General features: G+C 38.8%; 1 protein-coding gene across 8 annotated transcripts in view; it reads right to left on the minus strand.

The window, feature by feature from the left end:
• EPS15 (epidermal growth factor receptor pathway substrate 15) overlaps positions 1-18306 on the minus strand; it is a 164409-nt gene that overhangs the window by 120128 nt on the left and 25975 nt on the right. For 6 of the 8 annotated variants that reach the window (XM_008066983.1, XM_008066981.1, XM_008066982.1 and 3 more), the window contains exons 2-5: positions 11351-11392; positions 7145-7234; positions 6212-6259; positions 3197-3292 (exon numbers count right to left, since the gene is read on the minus strand). In XM_008066983.1, coding sequence (XP_008065174.1) covers positions 3197-3292; positions 6212-6259; positions 7145-7234; positions 11351-11392 — 276 coding nt within the window. Of the gene's footprint in view, positions 1-3196; positions 3293-6211; positions 6260-7144; positions 7235-11350; positions 11393-18306 lie in introns of those variants that run through there. The other 2 variants (XM_008066985.1, XM_008066987.2) reach the window with 2 other exon arrangements.

Consider the following 18306-nt stretch of genomic DNA (forward strand, 5'->3'; position numbering starts at 1 on the left):
TTTTTTTGAGTTGGAGTCTCACTCTTGTCGCCCAGGCTGGAGTGCAGTGGCACGCTCATGCTCACCACAGCCTCCACCTGCTGGCATAAGCGATTCTTCCGCCTCAGCCTTCCTAGTAGCTGGAACTACAGATGCATGCCACCAAGTTTGGCTAGTTTTTGTGATTTACTATAGAGATGAGGTCTCACCAAGTTGCCCAGGCAGGTCTCGAACCCCTGGGCTCAGATAGCCCTCTTGCCATGGCCTCCCAAAGTGTTGGGATGACAGGCTGAGTCATGGTGTCCAGCCACATGACACCTATTAATAGCATTCCCAAATTCCTATGCTTACCTGGCTGAAGAGACAGATGAATATATTTGAAAAAATATTTAAAATGCAGTCATGTACCAAAAGATTACATTCTGGTCAATGATAGACTACATATATAATGGTGGCCCTATAAGATTATAACACAGTATTTTTACTGTATCATTTCTATGTTTAGACATACAAATACTCAACATTATATCACAACTGCCTATCATATTCAGTATAGTACAGTATTTAGTGCTATGCAAGTTTGTAACCTAGGAGCAATAGACTAAACCACATAGCCCTGGTGTGTAGCAGGCTATATCATCTAAGTATACTCCATGTTGTTTATACAACAATGAAATCACCTAATGACACACTTCTCAGAATGTATCTCCTTTGTTAAGCAACACATAACTGTAATACAGTTAGGCAACAGATCCCTAAATTAACCCTCTCTGACTACACAGCTAAACACAGAAATGCAGAAATTCTGTAAACTTAAGTTAAGTTACTAGCACAAAGATCAAAAACTTATAAAATATTGAGTTTAAAAACAAGCAGGAGGGCTGGGCTCGGTGGCTTAGCCTTTAATCCCAGCACTTTGGGAGGCTGAGGTGAGTGGATTGCCTGAGCCCGTGGGTTCAGGGCCAGCCAGGGCAACTTGGCGAGACCTTGTCTCTACAATAAATCAAAAATTAGCCAGGTGTGGTAGCATGTGCTGGTAGCTGTAGTTTCAGCTACTTGGAAGGCTGAGGTGGAAGGATGACCAGAGCCCAGCAAGTCAACACTAGGTTGGCCATGGGAGTGCCACTGCACTCCAGCCTCGGCGACACAGGGAGACTCTAACTCAAAAAAAAAAAAAACAAACAAACAAACAAGCAAAAGCCAAGAAATTTCTGAAAAAAGGAATGTGGTAGAAAAAACTAGCCATATCAGATATAAAAATATGCTACCAAATACAATAGTTAATACAATGTAAGACTAGCATATGGATAAACAAATAGAGTAATGAGTAAGAACAACAATAACAAAAATCCAGAACACAACCAAATACATAAGAGAATTTAGCACATGACTGAGGTGGTACCTCAAAGAAAATAAAGGAATGGGAAGGGAAAGACTGATTATTCAATAAACTATATTAGATCTGTAGGGTAGGCATCTTGGAAAAAATATAAATTTGAATTCATACTCACATCTTACATCAGCAATAACTTAAATGTAAAAAAAAGAAAAAAATTTAAACCTACTTATTTGAATAAAAAACAATAATAAGCCAGACTCAGTGGCACACATCTATAATCCCAGCTACTTGAGAGGCCGAGGCAGAAGGATAGCTGAAGCCCACGAGTTGGAGGTCAGTCTGGGCAATAAGGCAAGATCCCACTTCTTTAAAAAAAAAAAAAAAAAAGGAAATTGGCAGCAGTGGGAAACTGCAGGGGGGCGGGGGGGAGAAAAGCACACCTCATCAACGGTACCTGCATAATGAACATTTGTACACCTAACCCTCAATTGTACCTCACATCCTTAAAATTAAAAAAAAAAATTTTTAATACTAATTTTTTTAAATGGGGAAAAATTGCATGCTACTCATAGCAACTCACGTAGACAAAGGGTTAATTTCCTAACATTTAAAGAGCCCCTAGAATACAACAGAAAAAGACCAATAATCCAAGAAAAAAAAATGGGCAAAAGCTATAAACAGACATTCACATAAAGGTAATGTAAATGGCTGATTAGCGTAAGAAAAGCTATTCAACCTCACTCCATAAAACCAAAAGGACAAATTTATAATTACATTTACATACCATCTGTCCTATCAAACTGACAAAAATCTAAGTTTGACAACAGGCCAAGTGTGATGGCACATGCCTGTACCTTCAGCACTTTAGGATATCAAGGCGGGAGGATTGCTTGAGACCAGAAGTTCAGGACCAACCTGGATAACATAGTGAGACCCTCTATTTAAAAATTCTTAAGTTAGTCAGATGTGGTAGCAAGTACCTACAGTCCCAGCTATTCAAAAGGCTGAGACAGGAGGATCCCTTAAACCCTGGAGTCTGAGGTTAGAATGAGCTATAATCCATCACTGCAATCCAGTCTGGGAAACAGAATGAGACCCTATCTTTGATAAAAATAAAAAATAAAAAGTTTGACAACAGTATGCTAGCAAAAGTATTAAGAAACAAACCCTCAAACAATTGTTGATGGGAGTGGGAACTAATATAACAACTACAGAAGGCAAGTTGAAAATATACATGGAAACTACAAAGTCAAAAACTTTTTGAATAGCATTTCCACTTTTGAAAATTTACACATATAAATATATTCTTGCACATGCAAAATAACATATATGTAAAGTTATTATTTGTTGCATTTTTTATAACAAAACATTATAAATAAGTTAAAAACCTATCAATAAGAAATTAAATAAATTATAAATACAAGCAAAGAAATACTATGCAGTTATAAAAACAAAGAGGAAGATTTTGACATAATGACATGTAAAGCTCTTTTAAAAATAAGTTATTTATAAAAGGGATAGAATTGTATATATAGTATGCTACAATTAATGTAAAATGAGGAAATACCTATGCATTTATATTTTATACAAACATAATAACTCTGTGAGGGAGAATTTAAAATATATATATATTTATTTTTTATTTTTTTTAAGGCAGGATCTCACTCTGTTGCCCATGCTGGAGAGCAGTGGTACAACCCTAGCTCACTGCAGCCTTGACCTCCTGGGCTCAAGTGATCTTCCTGCCTCAGCCTCCTGAGTAGTTGGGATTATAGGCATGAACTAGCACACCTGGCCTAATATATAATTTAAATTTACAAATCATGTGGCATCCTTTTTTAAAATTAAATACAACTTAAATCTAAAAGCACTTCTTACAAATCTTGGTGGAGGAACAGCCAGGTTCAAGCTACTCAGTGAAACCTCCAATCCGTTCTGGGCACATGCCACAAGACGCAAAGCAACAAAGAATTCCTGAGAAAGAAAAGTATGAGTGTTAAGAGCATTTTCTATCTACCTATCTACCTACCTACCTATCTACCTACACACATACATTCATAATTACTTTAGTGTTTTTATGTAGCAACAAACTTAAGGACACACTTGCTTCAAAAACGCTTTACAATTGAGAAAAGACTTATGTACAAAGCTGTTCCTAATATTATGAATAGCAAGTAACAATATAAATGGGAAAATAGTTCATACATACAGACAGTGGAAATTACACAGAATACTCATGTTTCTTTTTTTTTTTTTTTTGAGTTAGAGTCTCAGTCTGTCACCCAGACTGAGGTCTCGTCAAGTTGCCCAGGCTCGTCTCGAATCCCTGGGCTCAGGCAATCCTCTCATGTCCACCTCCCAAAGCACTGGGATTACAAGTATGAGCCACCGTGCCTGGCTAGAATACTAATGTTTCAAAGAATATTTAATGATGTTAAGAAATGTACTTTATCATTTAGGTAAAAAAAAAAAAAAAGAATTTGAAAAACAAAAGATTATAAATCGTGAGACTAGATCAGTAATCCAGAATAGCAACAGAAAATAAATGAAAATAACTATTCAGCATCTAAAACAATTATATCATTTCTTGTCTTCAAAATACTTATAAATCTCCCTTAAAGTCCTTGGATTTTTAGCATTTAAAGTCTCAGTCCAAAGGTTAATAAATAAATAAATGCAAAGAAGCTGAAGCAACTGGTTTTTTCCAGCCATTCTGAGTTAAGAGTCAGGTCTGGGCTGGGCACGGTGGCTCAAGCCTATAATCCCAGCACTTTGGGAGGTCGAGGTAAGCGGATTGCCTGCCCATGGGTTCAAGAACAGCCTGGGCAACTTGGCGAGACCTCATCTCCATAGTAAAAAAAGACAATCAAAAAATTAGCCGGATGTGGAAGCACGCGCCTGTAGTTCTGGCTTCCTGGAATACTGAGACAGGATTGCCAGAGTCCAGCAGGTCAACACTGTGGTTGGTGGCTGTGTCCATGCCACCGCACTCCAGCCTAGGTGGAGTGAGACTCCAACTCAAAAAAATAACTAAAAAAAAAAGTCAGGTCTGGGAATAGACATGATAACAAAAGCCTTTACTGCGGTTCTAATTTTTCCAATTTGTCAATACCCTAGTATATCTGTTGATACAATCAACCCTTCAAGACTTTTCTCAGACTCCCTATTCTCCCCTATACCCTTCATACCCAATTCCTAATCTATTCTTATCAGCTTGTAGGCTGTGATTGTCTTCACTCATTTCTTGGGGGAAAAAATGCTATTTTAAGATAGCCCCTTTTCTTTTCATTCATTCCACAAGCTTTCTGTGTAATCTGACTTCAACTCCACGATTTGCTAAAGAAACTACTCCTATGTCACAAATGATATCCAAATACAATAGAGTTTAAGAAAGAAAAAAAAAGGCCTCATCCTGCTCATTCTCTTTGATGTCTGGAAAAGTATGATCCTCCCTGAAGCTCTCCTCCACCAATATGGGTTCATAAAGCTCCCCTAGTTCTCCTCTGACCTTTCAAATCTCTTCTGCTGGAACCAATGCCTCACCCAACCTTAAAATACTGGTATTATAAGTATTCCAAAATGACCCTCTTTCTCTTCTCACTTTATGTGAGATTCAATTACCCTTAGGTCATCAGGTCTACTCCCACAATATGGATGGGCTCTGAAGTGAAATAATTCTGCATTAAATTCTAGTTCTGCTACTTGAAGTTATGAGGCAACAGGCAAGTTAAACAAAACTCTTCCACCAAAGGGGAGCTAATACTGGTGTCACTTTTGGCACATAGAAACGCAGTAAGTGTCGGGTTTTTTATTTCATTGACAGGTTAACTCCAAAATCTATGCCTCTAATGCAAATTCAAAGTTTAACAGCAGACTTATAAATCTAGCTATTTGGAAATAACAAAGACAACTCAAACTCAACATCCAAAATCCAGGAATATCAGTGAAGAATTTATTATACTGTAAAATCTTAAGTGACCACATCTGTCAGGTTCACCTCTGTAATGTTAAAGTCTAGCTCATAACGGGTTCTCAACAAATATTTGCTGACTGAGTACATAGCACCTGGTTGCACATATGAATTTAGTTTTCCTTTACCTCCAATGTATGAACTAGCCTTTCTATCCAGAGGCTCCAATGGGGACTATAATCTAGCCCTGAAATCTTAATTTAAAAACTGAACCGCCTCATCTAATTTTTCCCGTATCTTTTCTAGTTTGATCCTGCTTCAACTATCCCCATGTCCAAGAGGGATTTATCTTTGAGTAGTGGTGCTCAGCAAATGTTCAGCATGTAGCAAACTTTGAATTCAATACTATACAACTCTGAAATCCATCCCCAAAAATCAGAACTTTAAAGTACACCGATGGTGTTCAATACTCCTGGCCATAACCACTTTCATATATTCTGGTCCAGAGTTTACTTCTGGCCTGTAAACCAGTTTTGTGTTTAGATGTCACAGGTAATGCATAGGCCAGAATACTCAAGTGTGATTAGCCAAGTGCTTCCTTTCAAATGTACTGGGCAAATAAAATCTACTTTTTTTTTTAAAGCAGGATTTACTAAGAGGATAGAAAAGTTCCCACAGTGGGAGAGGACCCAAGGGGGTTGCCCAAATCTATTTTTACTTATAACCCTATACATCCAAGAAATTTAATCAAAGAGTAAAGTCTTTCTGAAAGACAGAAAAATAAACTCCAGGAGAACAATGTTACCAAACAAACATTAACCTTTAGGAATTAGTTATTTTAACATCCAGTGATTGAAAATATTTTCATTGTGACAACACTTGGCCTTGTAAAACCTTAATGTTGGTAAAAACCAATTTTTAGCTTAAAAATTCAAAATTTTTGATTTACCCAAAAAATTTTCATATGAATCTCTGAATCTTACTTGTTTGTTGAGGATGCCTTTGCAATCCGTGTCAGCTAAATCCCAAATCTGAAATTTAGGGGAAGAAAAGCATCAATCTATATTTTAAACAAAAATCAGCTTAATGATAAATTAAATCTCTACCATTTACAACCTTAAGCTATCTGGTATTCAGATCTAAGAATCATGCAATTAAGAGTGGAAAGAAACCTTAAAGATCATTTAGTACAACCATTCACAAAGATACTAAGTCCCAATAATGTTAAATGACTTGGCTCAAGAACATTCAGGGCACCAGAGAAAGAACTGAAACCAGGTTCTAAATGCCAGCCAAACGCCTTTTTCACTAACCCAGGTTCTAACTCTTAACTCCAATGCTCCTTCCACTAGAACATACACACTACTTTGATTTTAGATCCTTATTAAACATCGTATTCTTTCCTATGGGCAAGTTGAGATGATTAGTGTTATTTGTGAATAATTATTAATAGTAATTATTTCACAGGATTTTGAATATATGTCAATATAATGTTTAAGGATTTGTTGGGAGAGGGGCTTTTCACTTCTCTGTGCTCTTTCCAAAGCCTCCCATCCCCCACTCTATTCACCACACATTAAACAAAGACAGTTATAATAGAGGAAGTAGGGTCAGAGCCAAGTCTTTGAGAGGGTGACAAGAATTCAATCTGCACTGTTTCTCCCCACCAAATGTACTGTTACTTCCTCAATTCATCCAACTAAAAAGTAATTTACTTCTAAAGATCTGAAAAACACCTTACTTTTCAAGATGGTAAAATCACTACACCACAAATTCCCTCCAACCCATTATTGTAACGGCTTCTATGATTCAGTTCTAGCTTCTAAGTTTCTTGCTGGTATCTTTATGAATTTGCATCCAGTTCACCTATAGTAGTAAATATTCATTATACTTTAGCTACAATAAACAAATACTACCTTTCCAAGTATCAAATCTGGAAGCCCTGATTTTTTCAGGAAAGTAGCAGCATCAGAAGCCAAAACCCTTCCAGTACTGCCTGCATCGACCTGAAAAGATATAAACCATAAGCTGACAAAAAAACACAAAAGCAAAATTACCACCATTATCTGCCTTCTATCCCTGTGATGTGGGAACTGGCTTTTTCAAGAAAGAACAGTAATCTTTTGACTAACATGGACCAAGGAATATACTGAGAGTCATATGAGTTGAGTACCATCTAGACAGAACTGGCCACTTGCAAAATGTTTTTTATTTTATTTTATTTATGTATTTATTTATTAATTTTTTTTTTTCAGTTGGAGTCTCACTCGGTTGCCCATACTGGAGTGCAATGGCCGCTCCCAGCCACCGCAGCCTCGACCTGCTGGGCTCCGGTGATCCTTCCACCTCAGCCTTCCAAGTAGCCACAATTACAGGCGCACGCTACCACGCCCAGCTGATTTTTTAATTTATTGTAGAGATTTTTTTTTTTTTTTTAGTTGGAATCTCACTCTGTCGCCCAGACTGGAGTGCAGTGGCCACTCCCGGCCTCCGCAGCCTCGACCTGCTGGGCTCCGGCGATCCTTCCGCCTCAGCCTTCCAAGTAGCTGGAACTACAGGCGCGCGCTACCACACCCGGCTGATTTTTGATTTATTATTGTAGAGATGAGGTCCCACCAAGTTGTAATACTCGCTATACAAATGAGAAAACTGAAGCTCAAAGGAGGTGAAAGCAAATTAGTGGAGTCATAACATCAACATGTATCCTCTAACTCTAAATCTTCTATAGTTGTCATTTAAATTTCAATGAAATGGCAAGAGGAAGAAAAGAGCAGTATTTCCTAAAGAGGTCTTTTGACAAATAGAAATAGCTGCATATGTTACCTGCCTCTTCAGACATCTTTAAATCATCTCCTTCTGCTTTTATACCTACTCTTAAAAACTGCAGCATTTTTTTTAGAAATCAAAGCAATATCAGTTCTAAAACCAGCAGTGATTCCATAATAAACTTTAATAAGCATTTTAAAACTGTGGCCAGGCATGTTGGCTCACACCTGTAATCCCAGCACTTTGGAAGGCTGAGGTGGGAGGATCTCACACTTGAGGCCAGGTGTGAGACTAGCCTAAGCAACACAGTGGGAACTGGTCTCTATAAAACATCAAAAAAATTAGACAGGAGTGGTGACATGCACCTTTAGTCCCAGCTATCTGGGAGGCTGAGGTGGAAGGATAGCCTGAGCCCAGAAGGTCAAGGCTGCAGTGAGCCATGACCATGCCACCCTAAAGCCAAAAAAAAAAAAAAACCCAAACGAATGAACAAACAAAAAAAACCCTGTTAGTTCCTGAAACACATTAAGGGAAATATATCATTTTAACTGATTAGGGACTTTCCTCTAAGAATGAGGTCACAAAAACAGAAGAAAAAAAAAAAGAGTCATTTAAAAAAAAAATTTCCTGAAGTTCTATTTGTAAAAACAAAACATAAATTTTAAAAAGTCAGGGGAAAAGTAATAGGATACTAGGATATTTGTGAGATAGCTGTTCAGCTTAGATTTACTATAAGCATATATTACACAAAGCATTCCAGACAGTTCAGTCCCAGCAAAGAAGCAAAAGGGAAACCCTTTCTTTTTTTCTTTTCTTTTCTTTTTTTTTTTTGAAAGTAGGATTTATTGAGAGGACAGAAAAGCTTCCAGAACAGGAAGGGACCCAAGGGGGTCACCAGAACCCTTTCTTTCAAGTGCTAGAACATGGGATAAATCAGGCACTCAGCAAAAAAGTATTGCCTAATCCTTCAAATTTGGGGTAAGATGGAAGTAAAGAAAGGGATACGAAACCTGCCTATAGAATTCGCCAGAATTCCTTTTCTTTGCCCACTACCTGACCAGGGTTGGGCACATTAAACATAACCCAAATAGAGAGGCACTCAGGGGAAACATCGATCAAACTCTCATGAAATATTTATGTACTATACCCTAGTAAAGAATGTTACTATCGTACATTCTTTTGGTTACTATAATAAACACAGCCATTTAGACTTCATCATCTACAGTCGTTTCTGTTGTACTCTCATGCTTGCCTAAAGGATCTGCCATAAGCTACTGGCTGGAAGCTATATCTTCAACAAAGAAAGTCTCACAGCATTATGAAAATAGCTATACTTTTGATGTACTCTATAATATATTATAAATACTTATTCTACATATTCTGAATTATTAACACTTCAAAAAATGGACTTTTGGGTAAAGATGTCTGAGCTGACCTCAGTTAGACTACTTTCAGACTGTACTGGTAGACAAGTCAGAATATCTGGACTCTTTTCAGTCCAGAATCAAATGTGTTTCATAAAAACAGACTTCTAACCCAAGATGCAGCTGAACAAGAACTGATTACACAGGACTGACTGAACTGTTGAGAAAAGTTTAATTATGGTTATTTAGTTGGAATACTGTTGATATTATTTTTAATGTTCTATTTTCTAATGTGAAAAGGTCCTTTCTTTTTCTTCTTAGGCTATCTCAATCCTTAATTTAGTAGGCTCTCCTTTTGCAAACTGAGTGAAATAGTTTTCAATGGTATCTGATTTTCACTAATCCTTTGGAATTCAAAAACAAAGATGTTTACTGAATACCTTTACTCTATGGCAATAAAGTTATTAAATGGGTTCAATGGCAACTTGTTCTTTTTATCGGGAAACAATTGGATAAATTGATTATGCAAAACAAGCCCATTTTTGAGAGTGATTCCCTTTTATTACTATAAGGATAAAGAACTTGGCTTTATGTGGCACCAATGTGTAAAAGTTCTCCCAAGAAAACTGGTCTGCTACTCGGTTTATAAGGTTCCTGCCTCATAGTAGTAAAGCAAGGTCTCTTATCAGTAGGCTAGGAATCTTAGCAAATCTAAGAAACCTCAAGACGAGATAAATTCACTTAAATTTATATTTACTGGAGGTGAAATATGGTGGAGAGAACTTCAAAGGTTCGGAGAAGGTTGGGCTCAGTAGCTCGGCTTGTAACCCCAGCACTTTGGGAGGTTGGGCGAGAGGACTGCCTGAGCCTGTGAGTTCGAGACCAGCCTGGGCAACTTGGCAAGACCTTGGCTCTACAATAAATAAAAAATTAGCCGGGCGTGATAGCGCGCGCCTGTAGTTCCAGCTACTTGGAAGTCTGAGGCGGAAGAATTGCTGGAGCCCAGCAAGTCAACGCTGGGGTGGCCGTGAGTGTGCCACTGCACTCCAGCCTGGGCAACAGAGTGAAACTCCAACTCGAAAAAATAAAAAATACAAAATAAAAGGTTCGGAGCCTAGCCTCAAGATAGAAGAGCAAATGTAACAGAGGCTTTAAAAAGTACAATCTGAGATTCGTAAAATTTTTCAAGTAGAAATTAATTCTCTACCTTAGGTTTTGTTAAACAATCTATGTCTCTAGATTTGCAAGTCAAAACCAACTAAAACGTGCTGTGACTATGTAGAGAGCCAGGCCAAATACAATGACACCAGCCTTTTCTGTGATCATGATCACAGGTAGGGAAACTTAAAGGAGAAAAAAAGAAGACCCAATACTTGGAAAAGGCAAATAAGCTTGTCTATACACTCAAGAGACTATCTGATCTATGGTATGTATACTTGACTGACTTTCTACTGACTCGACTACTTTATACTCTGTAGGGAGAGGGATAGAGGTTAAATTAAAGAAAACTGACAGTCATGCAAATGAATTCTGCCTGTGGAGAATATAAATCTCTGTAACTCATATTCTCAGTTTTACATTTGACTGGTTCTCCCAGTAATTAATGAGTTGAATAAAAATCTTTGATACATGTTTATTTTATATTTGTAAGAAAGTCATGGTTTTTACCTTGTGAAATTATACTTCAGTAAGTCTTAAAAACAAAAGTTATTTCTACTTGTTTTACAAATTGTATTCTTATATCTGAATAACAATATCTAATGCTGTATTTTTAATATATATATTTAAGACAACTAAATATTTGAATAATTATCTTTCCTTCATTTTTCTGGGAGCTTGTCAAAAGCTTATTAAGTACTCAAAGTAGGGGGCACAGGAAGGTGAAAACCAGATATATCAAATTTATCCAGCTAGCTGGTAATCTTCATACATACAATCAAGATATGACAGTACATTTTAAGATCTAGGAAAACAATGAAACAAAATTCTTACCTGTCTATAATATTTTTCATATACAGGATTCCCACTTGATAACTAAAATAAATAAATAAATAAAAATTAGATGTTATTCAGTAGCTTATATTAACATATTTGGCATTCATTAAACAGATTAAACAAAGATGAAACAGAGAAACAAAGATGAATAATATAAAATAACTTTGATTTCAAGAAGTTAGGTTTTGTTTCTTCTTGGGGGGAGAAGAAGCATAAATAAAGACAGTCACATGGGTTACTAAGAGTCAGGTAAACAAGAAATAAAAGAAGAATCTTACATTTATTTTTGACATCAGAATTCTTTTTCTTATCCACAATTTCACCCAGAAATCCAACATATAACAAATTAGGAATGAAATGTTTTAGTTAAAACCAGTTGACAGGCCCAAAGTTCCAAGTACTCATCCTCAATGAAAGTACCCAATGTAGTTAGGAATACAGTTCAAAAATCGCTTCCATAAAATAATCAATGAGGCCGGCCATGATGGTTGAAGCCTGTAAACCCAGCACTTTGAGAGGTCAAGGTGAGAGGATTGCCTAAGCTCAGGAGTTCCAGATCAGCCTAGGCAACTTGGTCTCTACAATAAATCCAAAAATAAGCCAGGCTTGGTAGCGCCCACCTGTAGTTCCAGGTACTTGGAAGGCTGAGGCAGAAGGATCACCTGAGTCCAGCAGGTCAAGGCTGCAGTGACTATGAGCCTGCCACTGCACTCCAGCCTGGGCAACAGAGTGAGACTCTGACTCAAAGATAAATATATAAAATAATCAATGAATATACAAACTGATATACAAAAAAAGATGATGATATCATCAGATCTGAAGTGCTTACAGGCAGGCAGTGCCATTCAATTCACACTACAGTTCAAAGGGTTCCTTGGTCAGTTGATTAACAAACTTAATATTTCATCTAAGGGGCCGGGCATGATGGTTTACGCCTTTAATCCCAACACTTTGAGAAGCTGAGGTGGAAGGATTGCTTGAGCCCAGGAATTCAAGACCAGCCTGGGCAACATAGCAAGACCTCGTCTCTACAAAACAAACAAACAAAAAAAAAACATTAGCTGGGGATAGTGGTGTGTGCCTGTAGGCCCAGCTACTTGCAAGGCTGAAGCAGAGGGATCAACTGAGCCCAGGAAGTCAAGGCTGCAGAGAGCCATGAACATGCCACTGCACTGAGTGAGACAAAGTGAGATCTTGACTAAAAAAAAAGTTTTCATCAGAAAGGCATCTTGCAAGTATCAATATTTGAAGTATCACGTTTGCCTGCAAATGAAAGTATAAGAGTGTTCTGGAACCAGGATGGGAGTCCAAGAAGGCTTCATGGGGTGACATCAGAGCAGGAACTTGAGGTATGAGGAAAGGAATTCTACACAGAGGTAACAGTATGCACAAAAGCATATAATCAACAGAAAACTCAGTTGTGTCTGAAAAGAACAGCAAGAAGTTCTTAATGGAAAGAAGAATGGGAGATAAGCTGATGAAGTTTGTAGAAGATAACTTATGGAGGGCCTCATGTGCCATAGAAGAAGTAAATAAAAAAAAGAGCAAAGAAAGGGAGACAGATTCAAGAGTTATTAACTTGGTAATAATTCTTGATACAAAGTGATAATTTATACACGAAGAGAGAAACTAGAAGCAGAATATAGGGGGATACTTAGGAAGCAATTTTATTTTTTTATTTTTTTGAGTCAGAATCTCACTCTGTCACCCAGGCTGGAGTACAGTGGCATGCTCACAGCCACCACAGCCTCGACCTGCTGGGTTCAGGTGATCCTTCCACCTGAGCCTTCCAAGTAGCTGGAACCATAGGCACATGCCACCATGCCCAGCTAACTTTTTGTTTATTTGTTTGTTTGTTGAGTTGTAGTCTCACTCTGTCGCCCAGGCTGGAGTGCAGTGGCACACTCACGGCTACCCCAGCATCGACCTGTTGGGCTCCAGCGATCCTTCCACCTCATCCTTCCAAGTAGCCAGGACTACAGGCACACACTACCACGCCTGGCTAATTTCTTTTTAATTTATTGTAGAGATGAGGTCTCGCCAAGTTGCCCAGATGGGTCTCAAACTCATGGTCTCAGGCAATCCACTCGCTTCAGCCTCCCAAAGTGCTGGGATTACAGGCTGAGCCACCGAGCCCAGCCTTACTTTTTGATGTATCGTAGAGATGAGGTCTCATCAAGTTACCCAAGCTGGTCTCAAACCCCTAGCCTCACGCAATTCTCTCACCTCTGCCTCCCAAAGTATTGGGATTACAGGTGTGAGCCACTACGCCTGGTTAGGAAGCAATTTTAATGATCCATTTAAGGATATGAACATTGGGAATGACAGAAAAGGAAAGGAATGGCTTGAAAAAAGTTTATAAACCAGGCTCGGTGGCTCAGCCTGTAATCCTGCGCCTTTGGGAGGCTGAGGTGAATGGATTGCCTGAGCCTGGGGGTTTGAGACCCACCTGGGTAACTTGGTGAGACCTCATCCCTACAATAAATTAAAAAATCAGCCAGGCGTGGTAGCGCATGCCTGTAATTCCGGCTACTCGGAAGGCTGAGACGGAAGGACCGCCGGAGCCCAGCAGGTTGAGGCTGCAGTGGCTGGGAGCGGCCACTGCACTCCAGTCTGGGCGACAGAGTGAGACTCCAACTCAAAAAAAAAGAAAGAAAAAAGTTTATATACACATACACAGTAGTCCCTGCTTACCTACAGTTTCACTTTCCAGTTTCAGATACTTATGGTGAATTCTGGACCAAAAATATTAAATGGAAAATTCCGAATAAACATTTCATAAGTTTTAATAATTATTATTTGTAGAGACAGGGTCTTGCTCTGTTGCCCAGACTGAAGAGCAATGGCATAATCATAGCTCACAATAGCCCTGAACTCCTTGGCTCAAGTAATCCTCCAGTCTCAGCCTTCCGAGTAGCTGGAACTACAGGCAAGCACCACCACCCACAGCTCATTTTTTTATTTTCAATAGAGATGAGATCTTGCTATGCTGCTCAGGGTAGTCTCCAACTCCTGGCCTCAAGCAATCCTCCTGCATCTCTCTCTCAAGGTGCTGGGATTGCAGGCACGAGCCATAGCACCTGGACAACATTTCATGTTTTAAGCTGCACACCATTCTGAGGAGTGTGATGAGATCTCATGCTAGCCTACTCAGGATGTGAGTCATCCCTATGCCCAGTGTATCCACTCTGTATATACTACCCATCTGTTAGTCACTTAACAGCCATCTCAGGTATCAGATTGACAGATCACAAGGAGGGTGATTCCAGCACAATAAGATATTTTAAGAGAAACCGCATTCGCATAATTTTTATTATAATAGTGTTATAATTGTTTTATTTTATTATTAGTTATTGCTGTCAATCTCTTACTGTGCCTAACTTATAAACTAAACTTTATCATATTATTTATAGGAAAAAACATAGCATATATAGGGTTCAGTACTATCTGCAGTTTCAGACATCCACTAGAGATCTTGGAATGTATCCCCTGAGGATAAGGGGGAACTACTGTATAGACATACATGTACATAAATATACATAATTATGTACATACATGTATATAAATGTACACACACTCACACTCATATACATACATTCAAGTTCCAGACTGCAACACACATGTAAGTATGTAACTCCAACCTCCACTCCAACCTCTATGCTGTTTCCCATATTCCATGGCTTGTTTGTCCAGGACAGTCTTGATTTACAGCCTGTTGTCTCAGCATCCCATTCAATTTACCATATGTCTCAGATTTCTTTTCTTTTTTATTTGTTTTGAGTTGGAGTCTCACTTCGTAGCCTAAGCTGGAGTGCTGTGGCATGCTCACCGCCATCCCAGCATCGAGCTGCTGGGCTCCAGTGATCCTTCTGTCTCAACCTTCCAAGTTGCCAGAACTATAGGCATGCGCTACCATGCCAGGCTAATTTTTTACTTGATTGTAGAGACAAGGTCTCACCATGTTGGCTAGGCTGGTCTCAAACCTGCAGGCTCAGGCAATCTTCTTGCCTCGGCCTCCCAAAGTGCTGGGATCACAGGCTTCAGCCACCACAACTGGCCAGATTTCTCATTAAAAAAAAAAAAAACTATTATTAATCATTACATTCAAATACACTAAAATAGCTGGGCATGGTGGTACACATCTATAATCCCAGCACTTTGGGAGGCTGAGGCAAGAGGATTGCCTGAGTGCAGGAGTTTGAGACCAGCCTGGGCAAGTTGGTGAGACCTCATCTCTATAATAAATCAAAAAATTAGCCAGGTGTGGTGATGCCATGCCTGTAGTTCCAGCTACTTGGAAGGCTGAGGTGGAAGGATTACGTGAGCCCAGCAGGTTGAGGCTGCCATGGCCATGAGCGTGCCACTGTACTCCAGCCTGAGTGACAGAGATTCCGACTCAAAAAAACCAAAAAAGTAAAACACACTAAAAAACCTAGGATGGATTTAGTACCTCTACTGTACATATCTAGTTTCTGGCCAAGGCACCAGCTAATAGTGTATGTTTTCATCACTTGAACAAGTGATGAAATTTGAAAGAGAACCAATGATGATTCCATCTGATTCTTTATAGATGCAATACAACGAACACTCTCCCTTCAAGGACAGCATGCGCTCACTGAAAAGTATCCTTAGGTACAAGCAACCACAGACAGCTAACTCTTTATGGTCTTGCAAACTATTAGGAGAAATACTTGACACCGGTGCTGTTGCTAGCTATTTGGTATGCCAGCCAGTGCAGTGACATGTACAGTGACCACAAGATGCACCAGGTTACCAGCTGGCTAGGTCAGTGGGAAGTTACAGGTCAGGCACAAATGAAGTAGGAGTTGATGGTCTGAAAACTCTTGGGTGGTTTTGTGGTTCTATCATTTATTGTACAATATAAATCTACAATTATTTATCTATTTGGTGTTTGGTATTTTATTGTCTATAAGCCTTTTTAAAAGTTATGAACAAAATGAAGAAACTTATTTAATATAAACTAAGCACTAAATTTTCCTTTCTCCAGAAAATGCATGGACAATTCACATAAAACCTTTGAGGCTATTTCTATTTAACATGGGAGCTCTAGTGACATCACTTTTAATGAGCTAACTCCAAATGTCAAAATTTACAAACATCTTCATAAATTCACAGTTAAATTTTTAAGGATAAAGCTGGTACTGAATGATACTTTACATATCAACATGTGTGCTCTCCTTACATCCTGTCACCAGACTTTAGAGGCTGGTACCTTTAAAAAACTACTTTATATGCTGGGCTCGGTGGCTCAGCCTGCAATCCCGTGCCTTGGGAGGCTGAGGTGAGGGGACTGCCTGAGCTCGCGGGTTCGAGATCCGCCTGGGCAACTTGGCAAGACCTCATCTCTACAATAAACCCAAAATTAGCCGGGTGTGGTAGCGCGCGCCTGTAGTTCCAGCTACTTGGAAGGCTGAGGCGGAAGGATCGCCGGAGCCCAGCAGGTCGAGGCAGCGGTGGCCAGGAGCAGCCACTGCACTACAGTCTGGGCAACAGAGTTAGAATCCAACTCAAAAAAAAAACTACTTTATAAATCCAACCCAATGTCTCAATAGTGAGTCTTTTTCAAATAAATCCTCCAAAAACTGTTTGCATATTGTTCAAAATCAGTTGGAAAACTTTAATCAACATTAAAGTCCAAAAAGTTAGGAGTGGTGGTATGCAACTACAGTCCCAGCTATTCTTAAGACTAAGGCAAGAAGATCATTTTAGTCCAGGAGTTTGATACCAGCCTGGGCAACAAAGTGAGACACTGTCTTAAAAAACAAGGGAAGGAAGAAAGGGAGGGAGAGAGGGAAGGAGGGAAACAGAGAAGGAGAGGAGGGAGGGAGGAAAGGAGGGAGGGAGGGAGGAAAAAAAAGAATAAAGAAGATTACAATTTAATTAATAAAGCTCCCCCAAAAGAACTTCCACTTTTAAAGCCTTTAGCAATACCAATTATTACAAAGTCTGCCGAGACACTGAACTTCAAAAGCAAAGGAAGAACTAAATAAATTAAGTAATGAGTGCTCAAACAGTATACAGATTTAATTTGGAAATTTTATAATTATACTTTGGAATAAACTGTAGGAGTTTCCTCAAGAGTCTTCCTATTTTTAACTGGATACATTCTTTTTTTTTTGAGTTGGAGTCTCACTCTATCGCCCAGACTGGAGTGCAGTGGCCGCTCCCAGCCACCGCAGCCTCGACCTGCTGGGCTCCGGCAATCCTTCCGCCTCAGCCTTCCGAGTAACCGGAATTACAGGCATGTGCTACCACGCCCGGCTGATTTTTTGATTTATTGTAGAGATGAGGTCTCGCTGCCCAGGCGGGTCTCGAGAAATATCTTAACCTAAAATACTTCACTGAAATGATGGTAAATGTGATAAAAAAATTTAATAAAGAGAATGGAAAGAAAGGTTGTGGTTTCAATATAGAGAGCTAAATTAACTACTTGTGTGGCTCAAGTTGAACTTTTCTTTGCATAAAGAGAAACTAGGCATATTCATGAGTACACGATGTTATAGGACCAATGCTATACCCAAAATTCTCTCTAAAGTCACTGACCTCATTTGAAAGCATTCAAATCATTTCTCTTGAAATATAAAAAATATAAATGCTACTTTTCCATATCCATTATCAAGATTCCTTCAGAACTCCATCTCTTCCTTTTCTTCTCTTAGGTTAATATTTTATAGACCTTAAAGCTTTAAATGTTTAATCATTCCTTTTAAAGTAATTCTTTGAAAATGACATGCAGTCTAATGGGTACAAAGCTTTACTCAAAGGAATTAAATCCAAGGCAGCTTGCCTTTGCCTTTGGCAGAGATGTGTACACTGAGGAAGGACTGGAAAATTTGTTTATCTCTGGAGTGAAAGTTGTTCCTAAGTTCTAAGTGTAAGCAAAAGGAAAACATAAGTAAATATCCAATAAGATAGTCTTTTGTTTTCTTTTT

The sequence above is a fragment of the Carlito syrichta genome, unplaced genomic scaffold (assembly GCF_000164805.1).
Source record: "Carlito syrichta isolate Samal-C Ts95f unplaced genomic scaffold, Tarsius_syrichta-2.0.1 Scaffold309206, whole genome shotgun sequence".
NCBI classification, from domain to species: Eukaryota; Metazoa; Chordata; class Mammalia; order Primates; family Tarsiidae; genus Carlito; species Carlito syrichta.